Source organism: Arachis ipaensis, chromosome B2 (genome assembly GCF_059453495.1).
Source record: "Arachis ipaensis isolate K30076 ecotype BB chromosome B2, ASM5945349v1, whole genome shotgun sequence".
NCBI lineage: Eukaryota > Viridiplantae > Streptophyta > Magnoliopsida > Fabales > Fabaceae > Arachis > Arachis ipaensis.
This window is the reverse complement of record NC_142437.1, coordinates 17,563,726-17,587,019: the sequence shown is the minus strand read 5'-3', so window position 1 is coordinate 17,587,019 and position 23,294 is coordinate 17,563,726. Positions and strand designations below refer to the sequence as shown.

At 34.6% G+C, this 23,294-nt stretch overlaps 1 protein-coding gene across 1 annotated transcript; it reads right to left on the bottom strand.

The window, feature by feature from the left end:
• Positions 1-17,005: 17,005 nt before the first annotated feature.
• LOC107628233 (protein DOWNY MILDEW RESISTANCE 6-like) lies at positions 17,006-21,808 on the bottom strand. Its single transcript, XM_016331000.3, has 4 exons — positions 21,556-21,808; positions 20,945-21,198; positions 17,977-18,298; positions 17,006-17,361 (listed from the first exon to the last, which is right to left on the bottom strand). The coding sequence occupies exons 1-4, from the start codon at positions 21,766-21,768 to the stop codon at positions 17,119-17,121; spliced, it is 1,032 nt and encodes a 343-aa protein (XP_016186486.1). The 5' UTR covers positions 21,769-21,808; the 3' UTR covers positions 17,006-17,118.
• Positions 21,809-23,294: the final 1,486 nt, after the last annotated feature.

The following is a 23,294-nucleotide window of genomic DNA, read 5'->3' as shown; positions in this document are numbered from 1 at the left end:
ACTAAGCTTTTGAGGAGGAAATAACTTGGCTAAGAAAGCTGTGACCAGCTTATCCCAAGAGTTCAGGCTATCCTTAGGTTGAGAGTCCAACCATATTCTAGCTCTGTCTCTTACAGTAAATGGAAAAAGCATAAGCCTGTAGACCTCGGGATCAACCCAATTGGTCTTAACAGTATCACAGATCTGCAAGAATTCAGTTAAGAACTGAAAAGGATCTTCAGATGGAAGTCCATGAAACTTGCAGTTCTGTTGCATCAGAGAAACTAATTGAGGTTTAAGCTCAAAGTTGTTTGCTCCAATGGCAGGAATTGAGATGCTTCTTCCATGTAAATTAGAATTTGGTGCAGTAAAGTCACTAAGCATCTTCCTTGCATTGTTATTATTTTCGGCCATGTCTCCTTCTTTTTCGAAAATTTCTGTCAGATTTTCTCCAGAGAGTTGTGCTTTAGCTTCCCTTAGCTTCCTCTTCAGAGTCCTTTCAGGTTCAGGATCAGCCTCAACAAGAATGTTCTTATCCTTGTTCCTGCTCATATGAAAAAGAAGAAAACAGAAAAGAAAATATGGAATCCTCTATGTCACAGTATAGAGATTCCTTATGCAAGTATAAGAAGAGAAGAATGTAAGAAGGAGAAGACGAAAAACTCGAACACAGAGAGGAAGATGGGGTTCGAATTTTTGGGTGGAAGAGAAGTGTGAGTAGATGAATAAATAATTAGAAGGAAATGAGGGAGGAAATTTCGAAAATTAATTAAATTAAAAATAAAAAAATTTAAAGTTAAATTTCGAAAATTAAAATTGAAATCAAATTAAATTGAAATTAAAATAATTAGTTAATTAAAAAGAAAATTTGAAAAAGAGGGAATGGATTTTCGAAAATTAGAGAGGGAGTTAGTTAGGTAGTTTTGAAAAAGATAAGAATCAAATAAAAAGTAAAGTGGTTAATTGAAAAATATTTGAAAATCAAATTTGAAAAGATAAAAAGTTAGAAAAGATTTTGAAATTAAATTTTGAAAAAGATGTGATTGAAATTTAATTTGAAAAAGATTTGAAAAAGAATTTAAAAAAGATTTCATTTTGAAAATTAAAGTTGATTACTTGACTAACAAGAAACAAAAAGATTTGATTTTAAAATTTAAAGATTGAACCTTTTTTATTAGGCAAGTAACAAACTTAATATTTTTGAATCAATCACATTAATTGTTAGCATTGAATTTGAAAATATGGAATAAAAATAAGAAAAAAATTTTAAAAATTAATTTGAAATTTTCGAAAATATGAAAGACAAATGAAAAAAAAAGTTTGATTTTTGAAAAAGAATTGAAAAAGATAGGATTTTTAAATTGAAAATTTGACTTGACTCATAAGAAACAACTAAATTTTTAAAAAGTTTTGAAAAAGTCAACTCAAATTTTCGAAATTTATGAGTGAAATAAGAGAAATATATTTTTTTGATTTTTGAATTTTTAATGATGAGAGAGAAAAAAGGAAAAGATATCTTTTTTATTTTCGAATTTTAATAAGGAAAGAGGAAAAACATCAGAAAGACTCAATGCATGAAAATTTTGGATCAAAACACATGATGCATGCAAGAATACTATGAATGTCAAGATGAACACTAAGAACACTTTGAATGTCAAGATGAACACCAAGAACTTATTTTTGAAAATTTTGAAGAAGAGAAAAATATGCAAGACACCAAACTTAAAGATTTTTAATTTTTAGACACTAACAAATTAAAAATGCATATGAAAAATAAGAAAATACACAAAACAAGAAATTTTAAAGATCAAACAAGAAGACTTACTAAGTACAACTTGAAGATCATGAAGAATGCAATGCATGATTTTTCGAAAATGCAAGAAAAATAACAACATGCAATTTGACACCAAACTTAAAAATTGACACTAGACTCAAACAAGGAACATAAAATTTTTGGTTTTTATGATTTTATTAATTTTTTTGGATTTTTCGAAAATTAATTTAAAAAAGAAAAATAAGGATTTCAAAATTTTTTTTTATAAGAATTCCAGGAATCTGCAATGTTAGTCTAAAGCTTCGGTCCAGGAATTAGACATGGCTCACTAGCCAGCCAAGCTTTCAGTGAAAGCTCCGGTCCAAAACACTAGACATAGCCAATGGCTATCCAAGCTTCAGCAGATACAAATCAGACATACAATAGCTGATACTTCATCCAACTTCATATGCTGATAAGTGGAAGCCTCGATCCAAATGAATTAGACATGGCTTTACAGCCAGCCAGGCTTCAACGTGCTTCATGAAACTCTAGAATTCATTCTTAAAAATTCTGAATAAAAATATATTTTTGAAAATATTTATTTTTTTATATTTTTTTATTTTTTCGAAAATAAGAATAATAAAAACAAAAAGGTTAAAATTAAAATAAAGTTACCTAATCTGAGCAACAAGATGAACCGTCAGTTGTCCAAACTCGAACAATCCCCGGCAACGGCGCCAAAAACTTGGTGCACGAAATTGTGATCATCAATGGTGCCAACAACTTGGTACGCACAATTGTAATTTCAACTCTTTATCACAACTTTACACAACTAACCAGCAAGTGCACTGGGTCGTCCAAGTAATAAACCTTACGTGAGTAAGAGTCGATCCCACGGAGATTGTCGGCCTGAAGCAAGCTATGGTCACCTTGTAAATCTCAGTCAGGCGGATTCAAATGGTTATGGTGAATTGATAATAAAAAGATAAATAAAATATAAAATAAAGATAGAGGTACTTATGTAATTCATTGGTGAGAATTTCAGATAAGCGTATAGAGATGCTTTCGTTCCTCTGAACCTCTGCTTTCCTGCTGTCTTCATCCAATCATTCCTACTCCATTCTATGGCAAGCTTTATGTAGGGCATCACCGTTGTTAATGGCTACATCCCATCCTCTCTGTGAAAATGGTCCAATGCGCTGTCACTGCATGGCTAATCATCTGTCGGTTCTCGATCATACTGGAATAGGATTTACTATCCTTTTGTGTCTGTCACTACGCCCAACACTCGCGAATTTGAAGCTCGTCACAGCCATCCCTTCCCAGATCCTACTCGGAATACCACAGACAAGGTTTAGACTTTCCAGATCTCAAGAATGGCCATCCATGGGTTCTAACTTATACCACGAAGATTCTAATATCTCGAACTCGGTCCTCTGTATTAGATATCTAAGAGATACTCATTCTAGCTTGTTTGCATGTAGAACGGAAGTGTTGTCAGGCACGCGTTCATAAGTGAGAATGATGATGAGCGTCGCATAATCATCACATTCATCATGTTCTTTGGTGCGAATGAACATCTTAGAATGGGAATAAGCTTGAATTGAATAGAAAAACAATAGTACTTTGCAATAATTCATGAGGAACAGCAGAGCTCCATACCTTAATCTATGGTGTGTATAAACTCTACCGTTGAAAATACATAAGTGATGAAGGTCCAGGCATGGCCGAATGGCCAGCCCCCAAACGTGATCTAAAGATGAAACTAAAGATGTAAATACAATAGTAAAAAGTCCTATTTATACTAAACTAGTTACTAGGGTTTACAGAAATGAGTAAATGATGCAAAAATCCACTTCTGGGGCCCACTTGGTGTGTGCTTGGGCTGAGCATTGAGTTTTACACGTGTAGAGGCTTTTCTTGGAGTTGAACGCCAGTTTGTAACCTGTTTCTGGCGTTTGACTCCGGAATGCAGCATGGAACTGGAGTTCAACGACAGTTTGCGTCATCTAAACTCATGCAAAGTATAGACTATTTTATATTGATGGAAAGCCCTGGATGTCTACTTTCCAACGAAATTGAGAGCGCGCCATTTGGAGTTTTGTAGCTCCAGAAAATCCATTTTGAGTGTAGGAAGGTCAGAATCCAACAGCATCTGCAGTCCCTCTTCAACCTCTGAATCTGATTTTTGCTCAAGTCCCTCAATTTCAGCCAGAAAATACCTGAAATCACAGAAAAATACACAAACTTATAGTAAAGTCCAGAAATGTGATTTTTATTTAAAAACTAATAAAAATATACTAAAAACTAACTAAATCATACTAAAAACTATGTAAAAATAATACCAAAAACCGTATAAATTATCCGCTCATCATTGATGCATATATATAGTTTTGGGTAAATCACCATTAAGAAAAGTATTATTAAAATCCAATTGTCTTATAAACCAGTCTTTAGATAAAGCTATACTTAACACAATACGAATGGTGGCAGGTCTAATAACAGGACTAAAATACCTGTTCAAAATCAAAGCCTTCAGATTAGTGGAAGCCTTGAGCCACCAATCTAGCTTTGTACTTTTGTATGGTGTCATCGGGAAGCCTTTTTATAGTGAAGACCCATTTCGAGCCAATAATTTTGGCATTTTGAGGTTTTGGCACAAGTGTCCAAGTATGATTTCTGATTAAGGCATCATACTCCTCTTGCATAGCATTTTTCCAATGAGGAATAGCTAATGCAGCACTAGGTATTTTAGGAGGTGTTTCATGTAAAACGTTTAAATCAATATTACTAATTAAAGCTTTGGATTTGGAATTTTCAGTTTTAGACCTGGCGAGCATGGGATGTTGATTTGGAGGTTTAGAAGATATAAAAGCATCTGCAGATGTAGGAACGTGTGCAGAATTATTGTTGTTATTATTATTATTATTATTATTATTATTATTATTATTATTATTATTATTATTATTATTATTATTATTAGAGTCAATTGGTGGAGGGCAGATTTGCATCCCAGAGACGAGAATATGATGTTGTGTTTCAATATCACAGTGTATGGAATTAGAATTAGTAGGAGTACTTGGATTATGACTACTAACATCTCTTAGAGTACGATTAGTATACTGAATATTCGAAATAGAAGAACTATGAGATGAAGAGCCTAAAACAAAACCTATACTAAGAATAAAATGGGTAAAAGAACTAGATTTATCAAAATCTCTAGAGGAGTCATTCTGATCAGTTTTAACAAATAGTTCCTTGTAAAGAAAGGAGGTTTCATCAAATTGAACATGTCTTGTGGTATAAAGTTTACCACAAGGTGAAAGGCATTTGTAGCCTTTTGAGTTTGGGGCATAACCAAGAAAGACACATTTATGAGATCTAAAATCTAACTTTGTTTTGTTGTAAGGCCTTAAAAAAGGAAAACAACTACCACCAAAAACTCTTAGAGAAGTATAATCAGGAACAATGTTAAACAAGGTCTCGTAAGGAGATTTATTGTCCAAAATTGGAGTTAGGATGCGATTAATCAAGTGAGTAGCTGTTAAAACAGCCTCATCCCAGAAAATAAATGGCATAGAGGCTGTAGATAACATGGCAAGACTCATTTCAATGAGGTGCCTATGTTTTCTCTCAGCCCTACCATTCTGTTCCGGAGTGTAAGGACAACTAAACCTTTGAACAATACCTTCATTGGCCAGGAATTGACTGAACTAATAAAAAGTGTATTCTTCACCATTATCAAACGCAAAAATTTTATTTTGTGGTTTGTAAGATTCCCCATTTGCTGTTTAAACTGTTTGAAAGCTAACAGAACTTGAGATTTAGAGACAAGTAAAAAAAGAAAAGTATACCGAGAATATGCATCAATAAAGGTAACATAATAATGAAATCCTAAGTGTGATACAATGGGTGCTGGACCCCAAATATCAGAGTAAACAAGTTGAAGAGGTTCATTATAAACAGTAAGTGAGGAATTAAAAGGCAATTTATGCATTTTAGCATACATACAGTTTTCATACACATAAGGAAATAAAGTATCTTTATTCTTGTCCATGTCAATATTATAACTTGATAGAATTGTCAGTACATTTTTCTTGGCTGTGTGGTCAAGTCTTTTATGCCACAAGTCCAAAGAAACTTTGGAAGAAAGAAAAGCATAAGGTTGTAAAGAATTTAGAGAAAAATTAGGAACAGTAACATTGAAAAATTTGTAAATGCCACCTTATCTATGTCCTTGAAGAAGCACTTTGTCAGTTTGCTGGCATTTAACAAAACACACATGAGCATAAAATTGAAAATAAACATCATTATCTTTAGCAAATTTGGAGACACTGATAAGATTTTTGGTGATTTCTGGAGAATAAATTAATTGTTGTAATCTGAAATATCTATTAGAATCATAAGCATATAATAAAGAAGTACCAATTTTAGATATATACAAACCTGAGCCATTCCCAATCTGAACTTAGTCAGGACCTGAGTAATCTGAAGATGTGATAAACGAAGATGAATTAGGAGTAATGTGGTGGGAAGCACTAGTATCTAGGTACCACGAGGAGTCAACAATAGATCCTGGAGCAGCTATGTAGGCAGTAGGATGATGAAAAGATGGAGGGGGTGGTGGTAGTGTAGTTGAAGTGGTGCTGGCTTGTGCAGAATAGAAGACTTTGGTGAATTAGTGAAGGAGGTGGAAGAGGGAGTCTGAGAATTTTGTGATGGAGGAGGTATATGCTGGTTGAATCTGTTGAAATAATGCCAAGCAATGTGACCAAAGCAACCACATACCTGGCATTGTGGCCTATTCTGATTGAAAAAGGATCTACCTCCTCGTGAAAACCTACCACCTCTACCTCTTCTTCCTCCAAAACCACGACTGGATTGGAACTGGAAGGAAATGAACTCTGAGAGATATTAGCTTGAATAATAGAGGTTGTGAATTTTCAGAATTTATCAAGCGTATCATCAAAGGTTAAAATTTGAGTTTCAACCTCACAAAGCCTGAAAATTTGTCGCTTGGAATTGACAGTGTGAATTAAAACTTGATATTTTTCAGTCAATCCTTCAAGCAGTGTATCAACATGTTCTTCAACAGTTAAAGGAGAGCCTAAAGCTGCTAAAGAATCTGCAATCTCTTTAATCTTCGAAATATATTCAGAAGTTGTTAAACCTTGCTTCTTGATAATCTTTATCTGTGCTTTGAGCTGTTTGACACGATATGTGGTAGATTCCTCAAAATATTGTTCAATTCTATCCTAAATTTCATGACTGAAAGAGCAACCAACCATTTTGGTTTTGAATACAGGATCAATAGATGCCAGAAGCCAAGACTAGAGATTATAATCGTCTTGAAGCCACTGGGTATATGCTGATGACTCGATTCCATTTTGTTGATCTTCAATCGTAGTGAATCTGGGAGGAACACGATCTTTATAGAGATGATTTTCCAAAAGCTAACCTTGAGCCGCCGCCAATGCTTGTTGTTGCCAAGTTTTGTGATTTCTTTCTCCTAATTTATCACTTTTCTTTTTGAAAGAAAAGCTCAACATAACAAGTGGAGCACAAGACAAAAAATGTCAAACAGAGTAAGCAAACTCAAGTAATATTAATAGATATCCCCTGTCACCTCCGGCAGTGCCATCAGCAACAGAAGGGATCCACACCTAGCCACTCCTTATAATTCATGAAGGACTGCTGGATAACCTCTTCAACACCTTTTCCTACATTCTGAAAGATCCTTCTATTCCTCTCTAGCCAAATATTCCAGAAGATCGCACAGAAGCAAACCATCCACCGCATGCGCTCCTGCTTACTAGTTGAAAGCTCAGTCCAACTTAGGAAATGTTCCTTTAGTGTCTCTGGACATGACCATTGGCTACCCACAAAGGATAGCCAAGCACACCAAACCTGCCATGAAAACTTACAACCAAGAAACAAGTGGTCACCATATTCAACACCTTGGTTACAAAACACACATGTCATATCTTCCTGATTAACCACTCCCAACCGAACCAGCCTCTCCTTCGTATTGACCCTTCCAATCAAAGCAAACCAAACAAATAATTCAACTCTTGGCGGGACTAGGCCTTTCCAAACTATCTTAGTAAAACTGTAACTTGCTATATCTTCTGGAAGCATTTCCACCTGCATTGCCTGCACAAAGGAGTTAATAGAAAATACACCTTGTTTATCAAATTTTCACACAACTCTATCCTCCCTATCGTATACAAGTTGAACCACTCTTAAAGTTTCGTGCATGTGGTTCACAAGGTCCAACTCCCATTGGAAAAGCTCTCTCCTCCAATGGAAGTTCCATCTCCACTCTAACCCGTCCCAGAACCCACAATCCCCTATAACAGATCCTGTTTGGTTTGAAACTGAGAATAGCCTTGGGAATAGGTCTTTCAGGGCCCCGTCACGTAGCCATACATCCTCCCAGAACCGAGTAACTCTCCCATCACGAATCTCCATAGACAACCCATTAATCATCTTCTGTCTTAGTTGTTGATTCTTGAACTGTATTTGGCATATATCCTTCCATGCCCCCCCCCCCCCCGAGTAGGTAATACCTGGGAAGACAGCATCAAATTGGGACTCAGATTATTACAAGAGCACACCACCCTCTTTCATAAGGGGCAATCCTCCTTCGAAAATCACCACCACCACTTAAAGAGAAGGGCTGTGTTACGCACCATAGCATCCCCGACCCCTAATCCGCCCAGCTTTTTGGGAGTCTGCACCACCTCCCACCTGACCATTGCCATACCATTCCTTCCATCCTCCTTGCTCCATAGGAACCTTCTCTGTAAGAAAATCAGTTTTTCTGCAACAGCTTTTGGTATTTTATACAAGCTCAGGTAATAGACAGGGAGGCTGTTCAAAACAGATTTAATAAGCACCAGTTTACCAGCTCTATTGAGGATTTTGGCTTTCCAGACGCTCAGCTTCTCCTCCACTTTTTCTATAATGGGCTTCCAAGTCTTCACCAAACTCGGGTTTGCTCCTAGCGGGATCCCCAGGTATTTCACCGGCAGAGAGGAAATCCTACAGCCCAGCACCCTAGACATACGCTGCACCCACTGATCATCACAGTTAATAGGAATCAGACTAGACTTGTCATAATTAATGCTCAGCCCCGACATGAGCTCAAAACAATGAAGGATCCTCCTGTAATTCTTGATGGTCTCTTCATCAGGGAGACAGAACAATACAGTATCATCCGCAAATTGGAGATGTGATAGCTCGACCTGATCTCTACCCACCTGCAACGGCAAAATACGTCCATTTCTCACTGCCTCCCCAAGCATCCTGTGTAGCACATCAACTACAAGGACAAACAGAAATTGGGATAATGGATCACCCTGTCACAAACCCCTTTCCATCTTAAAAGGCTTAGATAGCGAGCTATTTATCAGCACTGACATTGAACTTGTACTTACACACTCCATAATCCAACTCCTCCACCTCCGACCAAAGCCCATCTTTTGCAACACAAGGTCTACAAAGCTCCACTTGACTCTATCATAAGCTTTCTGGAAATTTAGCTTCATTATCACCGCTTCCTTCTTCCTCATTTTAATCCATTGAACAGTTTTGCATGCGATAAGGGCCCCATCATGGATCTTACGTCCCTTGACAAAAGCACTTTGAGTCTCACCTACTAGTTGTGGCATGATTGCTCGCGTCCTCCGAACCAGCATTTTCGAGATGACTTTATACACACAGCCTACCATACTGATCAGTCTCAGATCTTTGATCTCCTTTGCACCAGTAAACTTAGGGGCCAGCACCACCCAAGTGAGATTCGCATCCGCCGGTAACTTAGAAGATAGGAAGAAATCCATCACCGCCGCCGTAAATTCAGTGCCAATTTCAGACCAGCACCGCTTTATAAAGTTCATATTGTAGCCATCGCTTCCAGGAGCTTTGGATGATTCGCAATCCCAGACTACTTCTTTGACCTCCACTGGAGTCGGTTGCACCTCCAATGCTGAAGCATCCTCCTCATTAATCATTTCCACCAAACCGTCCCTGAAACCTATCAAAGGAGAGTCTTCCTGATGATACAACTTCTTGTAAAAATCTCTAATCTCAATCTTGATCCTCCCTTGATTCCGAATCAGCCTTCCATTTATGAGTAGCGCATCAATCCTGTTGTTTCTCCTTCTCGCAGAGGCCAAGTTGTAGAAGTACCTCGTGTTCTTATCAATGTCCTTCACATGTCTGGACCGCGACATCTGCTTCCAGTGTAACTCCTTCCTAACATACCATTTCTTACAACAAGTCACAAGTACCCTTCTTCTTGCCTCCATTGTTCCATCATGAACTCCGTCACCCACCGCATCGTCAATCTTCTTAATCTCTTCTTCAAATTTCATGATTTTGCTGTCCATATCCCCAAATTTATCTTTATGCCATCTTCCCAAAGGACCTGTCATAGCCTTCAGTTTATCTATAAATTGAGCCACACCTAAGCCTCTCCATTCCTCCTTGACCACTCTAAAAAATTTTTCATGTGTAAACCACGAATCAAGGCTTCTGAATGGCCTCAGCCTATCTCTCTGCCTCCTACCTTCCACTATAATTGGGCAATGGTCAGACAAGCCCCTAGGACCACCACGTAGCCGAGTGTCTGGAAACTTTTCCAGCCATTCCAAGCTCACCAGAACTCTGTCAATACGGCTGCAAGATTGGCCTCTGAACCATGTAAACTTACGGTCAGTAATCGGCAAGTCCACCACACCCATGTCATGTATCCAATTCTTGAAATCTTCAGCTGACAAGGGTAAGCTATCCGTGCCCCATCTTTCTTCCACCTGAACAACCTCATTGAAGTCCCCCATGAAACAACAGGAAACCTGGCATAACCCCGCAATGTAACTCAGCTCTTCCCAGACAACAAGCTTCTCATCTCTAGCATGCGCACCATATACCAGAATAAAAGCACAATAAAAATTATATTTCACTAACTCCCCTTCAACGCACAACCACCTGTCTCCTTTGTGGCAATTTCTTATTTTAAAAAAGTCATCAGCCCATATTAACAGCAATCCACCAGAAGCACCATTTGATTCAACAAAGTCCCACCCCGCACAACTACTTCCCCAAATTTTTGGTATATCATATTTGGTCACTACCTGCCTCTTCATCTCTACCAGGCCTAACATGTTTAACTTAAATTTTCTTTTTAAGTCCTTTATCATCCTCAACTTCCCATCACCCCTCAACCCCCTAATATTCCAAGAACTAATAATCATTACAGTAAATTATTGCACACCTTTTTATGAGTTTTGGGTCTGCTTCACCTTGCTTTTGCCCTTTGTTTTGCCAACCTCTTTTTACGAGCAATTTCTTCATTCTGTTGTTGAAGGATCGCTATTATGTCATCTTCTTCATTATACAGCACTGCTCCTGACTCCGTTGCTACTTCCCAAATTCTTTTGTTTTCTGAAAGTTGCTCCTCCAAAGATATATCCCCATTGTCACTGACTTCATCATCCTTATCAAGCTCCACGTCTTCCTCGTCTTCCCTGTGTCCTGCTTCCAACATTGGTAAATTTCTAGCTGTATCTGCTTTTGTCCCCAGGCCAGACTTTTTCCACTCTTGGTCATCTTCACCATTGTCTGCACCAACTTCACTGCTTCCTTTTTTAGCATTGTCCGCCACGCCCGCAGCTCTTAGTAGATCATTGTCCCCTCTACCATGAACTGTTAGCCGGCCGCCTCCCACCCCCACCGTGTATCTCCTTCTTCGAGCCTCAAGATCCGTGCCAGACCCTGTGAAAGCAGTCTCTGCACTAGCTGAATAAGGGGCGCCTTCCGTCTGGCCCACAACTGCCGTCGCCTCTGCCACACAACCTTGGATAGTGTGTCTTCCTTCCCTCCGATTTTCTCTGTTTTCGATCGACCAACCACTGTCCCCCGATCTGCGTTCAACCCGATGTACAGCTCGGGATCCAGGCGCCGTTGCTCGGACTTCGCATGGATCTGTCCGTTCTGCACCACCCTCAGAAGTCGCATCCCCCAACTCGCCGAACACGCCAGGCCTCGAGGCTTCCTCGACTGGAAGAGGGAAACCCTACTGGCGCTCACTTCCCCAGCCCGCATTCTTCCTAGCCGACCCGGTACAGGTTCGACCCGGTTCAGGTCCGCATTCCTCAGCCAGCCCGTGGATCACGCACTCTCCTCCAGCGTGCAGAAGTGCAACGGGCCTTAACTCTTCATGGCCCAAATCCATATAATAGTATCTAGGTTTATTACGAGGCCCCTTTTTAGGTTCAATAACATCAGACATCACAACTCTCTTTCCAGGCCCATTAGGTTTACAGCCGTATTCCCAGGAAATAGTCATCTCAGAATCCACTTCATTACTCACCTCATAACCCACAAAATCTGCCATGCCTTCAATACCACCTTTATTAAATTGATAAGTTACCAAATTCAATTGATTGTGTTTTGAATACCCATAACTCCACTCATTCAAAATTATTTCGGAATTTACCAATCTAACCTCATCTTCAACCTCCTCCCGCATCGATTTGAAAATCACATCCGCTGCCGGATCTGGGCTAACTGACAAGTTCGTAGGACTTGGCGATGTTATTGCTACATTGTCACAGAGCTTCGTAATTATGTTTCCCTGGTGGTCACAGCTACCCTTACCACTCCACATTGTATCCAACTTATCATTCCTTCCATATGTTTCATATCCCACCTCTTTTACCAAAATATCAAATCCACTAGTGCCTATTGTGATATGGATCCATTCTTTTATCACATCCATCACACAAGTATCAACTTGTACACGGCCAGCACTAAATGAGGTGCACGATTTAGTCGCATTATGACAGCCAACCACCTCACCCCATTGACTTCCTATTACCCTGAAAGTATCCACAGACCATGCATATAGTGGAACCCCAAAGCACTCTAACCACACCCTCCGAGTTTCACCTCTCACCGACTCGTCCCACCTCCAAACACTATGGAACAAGTGCAGAAGGCTATTCATATAGAAGGTGTACGCTTCTTCTGCATTCATAAGACTGTCAAATGTCAACAGTGCTTTATACGCACCCATTTCACGCACCTGAATAACGTGAGGAAAATTCTTCGCAACCGATTCCTGCAGAGCTACAAAGTCAATAGCCTTCGTCGTTCCCCCAACCAGACTTTTCTGCAGCCAGTCCAGATTTTCTTTCGCCAAGGACACTTCCACCGTCTTCGTCCACCCTTTGCCAATAGGATCTTGAACTTTCTTATCCTTCGCCAAAGCCTTGTTAGAAGTAGTTGCGATATTCTTGTTATCTCCTCTATCTTCCGGCAATTGACGACCCAAAGCACTTTGGGGGCCATCTTGTGGAGGAGTCCTATTCGTGTCTTTCACCCCGGGCACTCTTCTGTATTTAGCTTCCCCCATAAAGATATTCTTGCCTCTCAATCTTATCTGATTCATCTCAGCTATAGCTTTCAAAGCTCCCCCTTTCGTGGTGTACCGTATGAACGCAAAAATGTATGTACCACCGTTCTTTTGTTTTCTAGACAAGTAAATGTCGTTTATGCGTCAAGTCCAACAAAACAGTTGAAACGGCTCCCTCTTCGAGACATCAAACGGGAGATTATCCACGAAAATTGAGAAAGACTCATTTTTCAGACGTCGATACTCATCTCGGTTCCAAACCCTAGGATCCTTAGTCTGTCCTAATGATCAACCCCTCCCTGTGTTTCCCACCCACTCTCTCTCTCTCTCTCTCTCTCTCTCTCTCTCTCTCTCTCTCTCTCTCTCATCTCTCACTAATCAGAGTAAAAGGTTGAGAGTTGAACAACTGAGGTAGGAAAGAAAAGGGATTGAGATTTGCAAGAAGATTATTGTTGTTGTTGGCAGAATTTTCAAGGTTTGAATTGTTGTTGTTATTGGTCCCAGGAGGTGAATTGTTAGATGAATGTAGAGATGCATCCATAGTTGAGAAAAACCAGAAGCTTGTGATACCATGAAAGAAAAAGTAAGATTGCTAAGAGCTAAGCAATCCAGAACAACAAGAACAGGTGATGAAGAAAACAATAACCAGTAGCAAAAGGAAGAAAAGAATCTTGAAGAATTAATGGAGTAACTTTTATTGAATAATGAAAAAATGTTTACAAAGTGAAAAGGAATTATATATCCAACCCTAACAAAGTTGATCTCTTTTTGTACATCCACACTTGTTAACTATTCTTGAGGAGTTTTAACTAATGGGCTGCTATTGATTCATTGGGCTGCAGTTGACTATTACTAGTTAGGCTTATCCTTTTGGACTGCTGCTCTCAATACTTTTTACTGATCTCCAGTGGCTGAGCAAAGGTCTTTGCATAAATTGGCTTACCTTATTTGCTGAGAATTTTATCTCAGGTCTAGTGAGGGTGCAGTATTGCAGAGCCCCTCCTATAGAATGATAGTGACTAGAATCAGAATAATATTCAGCACCATGTTTAGAGAGCTTTTCTGAAGTAATCATAGGTGTTGGGACTGACTTAGCATCAATCATGCCTGATTGGTGTAACATCTTTTATGTATTTAGTTTGAGATAAATGATATGCACTAGATTTTAATTTAGTGGCCTCAATTTCTAAAAAATAATTGAAAGTGCGAAGAGATTTCAAAGCAAACATGCCATGTAATTTCTGCATCAATGCAGTGATTTCATTTTGATTATTACCAGTTACCAGTATATCATCAACATAAACTAAAATAAAAATCATAGAAGAATAAGTTTTTTTAGTGAATAAGGAAGGATCTGACCTTGTAGTGAAGCCAAACTTGCTTAAAGCTGCAGATAATGTAATGTACCAAATACGAGGTGCTTGTTTTAATCCATATATAGCTTTATGAAATTTGTAAACAGAGTTAGAGTCACCATTATCAAAGTTTGGTAGTTACTTCATGTATACCACTTCTTGTAATTTGCCATTTAAAAAGACATTATTAAAATCATATTGATTGATAAGCCAATTCATAGAAAGAGCAAGAGTGAGAACCATTCTAATAATGGCAGGTTTAACCACAGAACTATATACCTCAGTAAAATCCAACCCTTCAATTTGATGATTCCCTAAAGCTACAAGACGAGATTTATATACTGAGCTATTTGGGTTTCTTTTAGTGGCATAAACCTATTTGGAACCAATCACAGTAGAATTGGGACTTGGATGAACTAGAGACTAAGTTTGCGTTTGTTCTAAATTTTAAAGTTCAGATAGCATTGCATTCTTTCAGTGTGAAAGTTGTAATGCTTATTTTACTGAAGTAGGTGGTGTTTGTAGACATTGAGGGTTAGTACTTGAAGAGGAAGCAAGTGCACTTAATGCTTTTGGTTTATAAATTCCAGATTTAGATCTAGTGACCAAAGGGTGTTGATTATAAGTACTTTGGGTACGTGTAGCAGAAGGTAACAAGATTTTTTTTTACCTAAAATAGAAATAGAAGGTTGAGGATCACTGGTATTAGAGGGTTGAAGATCATGATTATTACTAGATTGAGGGGTAGGATTAGTATTAGAATTTGAAAGTGAGGATTGTCGTTGATTGAAATGTTGATCATTATTAGAGTTCAATGGATATGCATCATGATTAGTGGCCATAGAAATTGAAGTAGGTACAGGTAAAAGAGGGATACTTAAAGAAGTTTGAGAGAATTTATTGTTAATGTAAGGAGCAGAGATAGTAGGAAATAATTGAGGATAAGAAAAAGAAGTTTCATCAAAAGTAACATGTCGAGTGATAATTATTTTACCAGTTTTCATTAAACATTTATCCCATTGTGATTAAGTGCATACCCCAAAAAGACAGATAATCGTGATTTGTAAGAGAATTTTGTATCATTGTAAGGTCTTAAAAATGGAAAACATGCACAACCAAAATTTTTTAGAAAAGAGTAATCAGGAACTTGATTATGTAGTAATTCAAAAGGTGAGACATTAGAAGTATTAGGTGAAGGGAGCCTATTTATTAGATAAACATATGATAAAAAAGCATCATCCCAATGAATAAGAGAGATAGAAGCTCTTGCTAACATAGCCATACCAATCTCTACAATGTAACTATGTTTTCTCTCAGCCCTCCCATTTTGTTGATGGGTGTGAGGGCATGAGAATCTATGAACAATACCATGCATAGTTAACCTAAATCCACTTTTGAAAAAGTAATGAAATCAGCCTTAGTCATAACAGAAGATAAAAATAAGGCATAATCTTCATTTAGTCCTTGTGTAATTACAGCAATGTGATCATCAGAAGAAACACTAAATCCAAGAAAAGCAAGAGAATCTATAGTTTGTTGAATTCTTTTTAAATATTCTAAAGCTGTCATTCCTTCTTTCTTGATTGATAGCAATTGTACTCGAAGTTGAGTGATTTAAATCTTGGAGGTTTTTGCAAAATGATCATGAATCTTTTCCCATATCTAATATGCAAAGACACAATCTAGCAGTCAATGAGTTATAGCTCAAATGGTATAGTCTCTCCATACTCACCTAAAATATCGCGGGTGATACAAGAAAAAAAGCTATACTACTAGGCTAAATTGGAATCTTGGTCAATTTTGATTATTGACTTGGTCTTCTCTCTATCACACTACAAACACATCTTGCTATACATATCTTCCAACTATTATATACACACAAAAATTTATTCTCCTAATCATCTCATCATGCATATCAATTTGCACAAAACATAATATAAAATTTATCCATACATCTTAATCTTAATTTTTTTAAAATTAATATAATTTTAGATAAAAATAAATTTACTAATTTTAAAATTTTGAAAATTGCATATATGATTTTTTATTTTTTAAACCACATAATAATATTTACTTAAACAAATTAAACTCTAATACTTAAAAAAAATCCTTTAACAAAATTAAACTCTGTTTTATTTTTCATGCTAATATAATATGTTGTTGAAGAAAAAAATGAAAAAGAAAAAGTTATGCAATAACGGAGCACTGCTACTCATGTATTATATAATGCAAATTTTAACAAGAATATTGCTTATATAATTAATTTTGACAATTATACAAAAAATAAGAAGAATATATATTATAAGTCCCACATAACAAATCAAATTTATTTAAAATACATTTCCCCCCTACCTTTGAAATATATAGTTGCCAAGGATGGATTATTGAATTGGATCAATCAATAAAAAGACACTATTAACTATTAAGCATTATCAAATGCATGGTTATTCCATATATTTAATAATAACAAGCAAAAACTGCTAAACGATTCTCATACAACATATTTCATTTATCTATTATTGTTTTTTCTTTTGGACTAATTCTTTACATGATTATTAAATCATCCCCCGGTTTTTTTCTTAACAGAACATTATTTCATAGTTATTTTTTTAAGCTAGAAATGATTCCATCACCACTTCAGTATCACCCTTCTCAGCAATGTAGTATGATCTAAAATCCTTATATTTGAAAGACTTGAAAAGTGGTGGATGATATTCATCAATGAAAGCTTGTGCTGGCTCTATGAAAGAATCATCTAAAGGTGCAACAAAAAATGCAGCAGTTGTGCGAGCATCACTTGAATTTGTCACAACCCTGTGATCACAACATTGTAGCCTCCCATTACTTATTATCTGTAATTCAAAGTAAGTATCCATATCTCAATAATAATAATAATAATAATAATAATAATAATAATAATAATAATAATAATAATAATGTCTACCAAATTTGGTAGATCACAATATTTCAGACTAAGTGCTTGTGTGTGTTTTTTTCAGCTATAGAATCGGTCGGTAATTTTTATGGGTTGTTATTTATAATTTTTAAAAATAATTCATGACATCTTATTAGAGAATTTTCAAGAGTAAATAATAAAGAATAGAATAAAGTGATAAAAAAAAATTTTTTGAAAATTTATACTTTGGACAAATTAATCATTTTGGACAAATTAGTTTTAAAAAAAATATTAATAAAATTGTTCAGAATAGTAGATGTGGATAAGTTACGTTCAAAATAATTAAATAACATATTTTACCATGATAACAGAGAGTAACCTAAAGATACGTTCACATCTGCTATCGTGGAGGATTTCATTGGTATACTTTTTTTTTCTTCAAAAATTAATTTATTTAAAATGTAAATTTTTAGAGATCTATTTATCACTTTATTCTAAAGAATAATTAAAAGAAAAAGCGAAGATTCTAAATCATTTTTCTTCTATTATTTCAGAGGTATAGCTAGTGTACCTGTAATTGAAAGCCAACATTGACAAGAAATGCATCAGGAAGAGGTTCAACAGCAATCCATTGTCCATTATGCAAAACTTGAAGGCCAGAAACATAATCTTGTAATAAAATTGTTACAAGGTTAGGATCAGAGTGCTTAGATACTCCCAATGTTAAACTTGGCTCAGGGCATGCTGGGTAATGATTCAATGACACCAACATTGATCCACTAAGCCCCCCTTTCTCAAAATATTCACATTCCAAACCAACCCCTTCACTAATCAACCTCAACATTCTTGAAGCCAGCTTTTTAACTTCAACTGAACATGCCCCAACATACTCCCTGCAAACATTATTATATATATATATATATATATAAAGATTTATTTGTGTAAGAGAGTTTGCACGGTTCTAAGAACCAAATCGAATCGACTTGTTTGACCTGTTAATTGAGAATCAATCACTAAATTGGTTCGATCTAAGATAAAAATCAGTTGGCAACAAACTAGTCAAAATAAAAAATAATCGGTCAAAAATTAGTTAATCAGTCGAATTTCTCTAGTTTTTTAGCGGTTAACTAATTTAAAATAATAAATCACAAAATGATCATTTTTCTTTTTAAAAATTATATAATTTATATATAAATATATTATTTTATTATATTTAGTTCAACTCCAATTGAATTTTGGTTAAACTTTTGAATAATTGAACTTCTAAATTTACTAATTCAATGACCGGTTCGATTTTTAAAATCTTAGTTTACACTATACATTTCAGATGCATATTTTTATTTAATTCAAATAATATAATTCATGATACTTTTTGTGTGAAGCATAAATAATTTCTACATGGCAGAAACAATTTTGCTGGAGATGTGAAACATTTATATTAGAATTTAATTTTGATTCACTGTCACTAATTTTATGTATGCATCTAATCATATAATATCATCGTGTTAGAAAAAATAATTATTTTTATATGGAAAATGCTAGTTGTACAATATTAATCAGTCTTTAATCAATCTTTAACCAGATTTAAATAATATTTAATTATTTTTTTAGTGTAACATATTCTTATTTTGTAGATACATATCTATAATTAGATTTTAATTTAAATTTAAATTTTAAAACCCACCCACTTCTTTGGTGGTTACTATGACTTTGCTTTACTTTCGTAACTTCACGTAACAAATACAGTTTTTTAAATTCCTTATTATACGAGACATTCACACGCATTAGTGAATCCCAAACCAAACAGGATGCCGCCAGCTGAATTCTCCATCTCGTCTTCATTAGTGAAGACTATCACCACTTTTCAGATGAAACACTCTCTCATTTTGCATTGGTGAAAGGTATCATTATTTTTTACACATGTGTTTATGTAATTTGTTAAGAAATATCATGTTCTAACATTTTTAATTATATTTTAATTTAAACATAAAAACACTACTGATTTAATTGGAACAAGGTTGATTTTATTTAATTTTATTAATAAAGTTGTTGCAAATAAAGTACTTTCTACGTAAGTAATTTGAACAAAGAAGCAAAAAACAATCTGGAGTTTAAGAGAGAAGATGTAGTTGATATGGTCATAAAAATTCTGTTGTTATTTATCAATTATAACACATATGATAGTATGATATTTTATTCAAAATATTTTTAAAACACATCCAAAATCAGTCTAACTTTAAATATTTAAATTTAAACGTTAATAATACAATTAATCTTTTGATTTTTTATTCGATCAAATGAATATAATATTTATTATTTAAATTATTAGTTGAATTTTTTTCGATACTTATTAGTTTTCAAAATTATTATAATCAACAATTAATTTAAAATTGTGTTGTTATTTTTCGATTATAACACATCTGATAAATTTTTACGATTTTAGATGTGTTTTAAAATATTTTGTATATAATATCATACTATTAGATGTGTTATCATTGAAAAGTAACGAAAAAATCCAACCAATAATTTAAATAATAAATATTAGATGCATTTTATCGAATCAAAAATCAAAAGATTAATTGTATTATGTACGTTTTTATTTAAAAACTAGAATTTAACGATTTTGAAAACGTTTATATCTAAAAACTAGATTTTTATCATTTTAGATATGTTTTAAGAATATTTTGTATATAATATCATACTATTAGATGTGTTATAATTGAAAAATAAAAACACATTTTTTTATGACTATATCAGCTACATCTTCTCTTGTAAACTCTAGATTACTCTTTGCTTCTTTACTCAAACTAATTAAGTACACGTCCTGAATCGTAATAATCCACGCTAATTACTTGTACAAGTTCTTATCTTTATTCTCATCCCAATAAATAGATGTATTTCTTTTAATTTCAGTGTAACCAGCCCATGCAACCAACCCAACAAGCTAATTGACTATGAAAGCTATGCAACAAAAATAACATCTTTCTATCATTAACACACTACTAAATAGAACTTAATCATAATTTCTTTGCACCCGTCAGAGTTAATTCATTCTAAAAAGTAAAAAACCTTTAGAATTTTAAAAGTTAAATTTTAAATTTTGAGTAATTTGAATTTTAGATGTGTATTTAAATTATAAAATATTATTATATCAAATTTAAAACAGAAATTTAAGATTTAAATTTTAAATGTTAGTTTGATTTAATTTGAATTTTAAATATGAATTTAATTTTTAAAGACACTAAATCTATTTACAATTTTTAGATGTGTTAGTTTTATTTTTTTTAAATTACTGTAAGAAAAGGCTGAAAATTGTACCATATTTAAAGGATACCTAGTTGAACCGTTTTTATATTAATCACGTAAATAATTATTCAAATGAGTATATGCGATTAAATGACTATATAAAACGTTTCTAACGTGTATTAAAATTAAACTCTATATTATATATATAAGTATAGGAAGGATAATGATGATATTTTTTTAATATTAAGAGTTCAATAATTTTAGTGGGAAAAAAAACAAGATTACATATATACCTGTACTTAGTTGGATTTTGAGGCCACAAATGTTGCCATTGGTCCAAAGGATGACATGGATGGATAAAACTGTCTCTCCATAAATGAAGATTATCATCAGTTGCATATGTAGGTCTACTTGTATATAATCTGCATGGTTTCAAAGGATCTTCTGAATACAGCTTTTGCTTATACTCATCACCCATCTCAAATAATTCCTTCATAACTTTCCTTGTTTCTTTCATTAGATTTATGTCTACCCCATGGTTGATAACCTAATTCAATAATATATACCATATATTATATTTCCATCAAAACACTATATATAACACTAAAATAAATAAAAATAATCATCTATTTATAATTGATAAAATATATTTTTGTTTCTAATTTCTTAGATTTTTTTAAAAAATATTCTTAACGTTTAATTTCATTCAATTTTGTTTCTAATGTTTTTAATTTATGCTAAAATTATACCTGGATATTAACCCCATCTAAAATGTTTGAAACAAAATTGAATAAAATTAAACATTACTTTTTTTTTTGGAAAAAATTACAAATGTCAAAGACAAAAAACATACTTTACTCGTTTAAAATTTATGCTAAGGAAAGAAAAGGACTTGGCATAAAACCTGAAAGAATCCAAACTCCTCAGAAGCCTTGATAATTTTTTGAATAGTTTGAAACCTATGATGATGATTCTCAAGTTCACTGAGATCAATAACAGGTATATTGGTGGTGAAGGAGATTTTGAGGTTGTTTCCTGGTCTTAATTCTGGTGGAAATATGTAATTATGAGGGAGAGCCTTAACATTATTTCCCCAACTTGAAACTAGTTTCTCCATCACCCCTTTGATGATTTAATTTCTTCCTTAGATTAACTTTTATGAGAATGAGACTAAGGCAAAAATGGAGAGGGAGTTAGTTGTATTAATAGAGATAGAAGAACAAATTAAAACAAGTTGTGTATTATTATATATAGTTTAATTTTAATATACTAACAGTATAAAACTTTTTATACAGTTATACAATCACAATCATTTTTTTAAATGATTATTCACGCAATTAATATAGAATGTAATTATTTTTACTAATATGACATTATGTGATTAAATACACATATAAAATAATTTTACATTGATAGGCATCAAAATTAAATTCTATTATATATTCATTAATTCTTTTGACTTAAGATCACAGTCGTCTTATTAATTAATTGGCATTTCTTTCTTGTTGGTTAATCAAATGTACCAAAGTTCTTATATAAATTCATTTCATCGAACCTGATCTCATTAAATTATATTTCTTACGATTGTTTTAGTTACCGAATTATAATTCTTTTTATAGTTATTTTTATTTGTCTTAGTGCAATTAACTGATTCTTCCAATGGTCTTCATACCAAAAGTCAAATACTGAAATTCAAATTTTTATATCTTTTACACAGCTTTCAATAGTTGCCGGCCTGCTCCACCCATCTCATAGGAGACTTCGAACAAAAACAGAAAAAAAAAAAAAAGTCACATTACTGCTATAGAAGAATAAATTTCTGGTTACTAAGATATAGTTAGTTTATCATAGGACTGACAATGAGTAGGGCAATATAGAATTTAGACTCAAACCTAACATTATTTGTGGGTAAAAAATTTTTTTAAAATTCAACCATATTCTATCTATAGGTTGAGAATCTCTCAACTAGGGGTGGCAACATGTACCGGTGTACCCTACCCGCGGATACCCAATCCGACCCTACCCGGTCGGATAGGATTGCCAACCTGATCCGCAGCAGGTAGGGTAAGGTGCAGGTAGGGTAGGGTGCAGGTCGGATAGGATGCGGATTGAGCTTCAACCCTACTCGACCAACTCGCACCCTATATATGTATATGTTATATACTTATATAGAAATATGTTTCAAGTGAATGTTGATTCAAAGATCTCTCACTAGATGCAAAAAATTCTTAGCCACTAAAAGAAGATCATTAATTGATAATTTAATACTTTTTTTTTTTTACATAAAAGTCCGTTCAAATTATCATCAAGTTATATAATAATGTTGCATCCTTTTTCTAACCCGCGGGTAGGGTCAAGTATCCGCGGGTTAAGAATGGATAGGGTTAGGGTTGAGATATTCTCAATCCACGGGTAAGGTAGGGTTGAGTTTATATAAAATTCTCAACCCGCAAGTAGGGTTAGGGTTGACTTCAACCCTACTCTACCCTACCCATTGCCACCCCTACTATCAACCCTAACTCTACCCGCACCCTAAAATTCTCAACCCGACTTTATCTGTAGAAAAATAAAAATTTTTCAAGCAAATATAAAATTCAATCATTCCATATTTCATACAAATTAATAAAATAAAAAATACAAAAC

Bases quoted from the DNA above. Each gene is read 5' to 3' on its own strand.
- LOC107628233 (XM_016331000.3), bottom strand. From the start codon at position 21,768: ATGGAGAAACTAGTTTCAAGTTGGGGAAATAATGTTAAGGCTCTCCCT. The intron at 21,199-21,555 runs GTTTTATGCCAA...TTATTGAATTAG, and splicing joins AGGAGTTTGGATTCTTTCAG to GTTATCAACCATGGGGTAGA. The intron at 18,299-20,944 runs GTATATATGTAA...TAATGTTTGCAG, and splicing joins CAAAATCCAACTAAGTACAG to GGAGTATGTTGGGGCATGTT.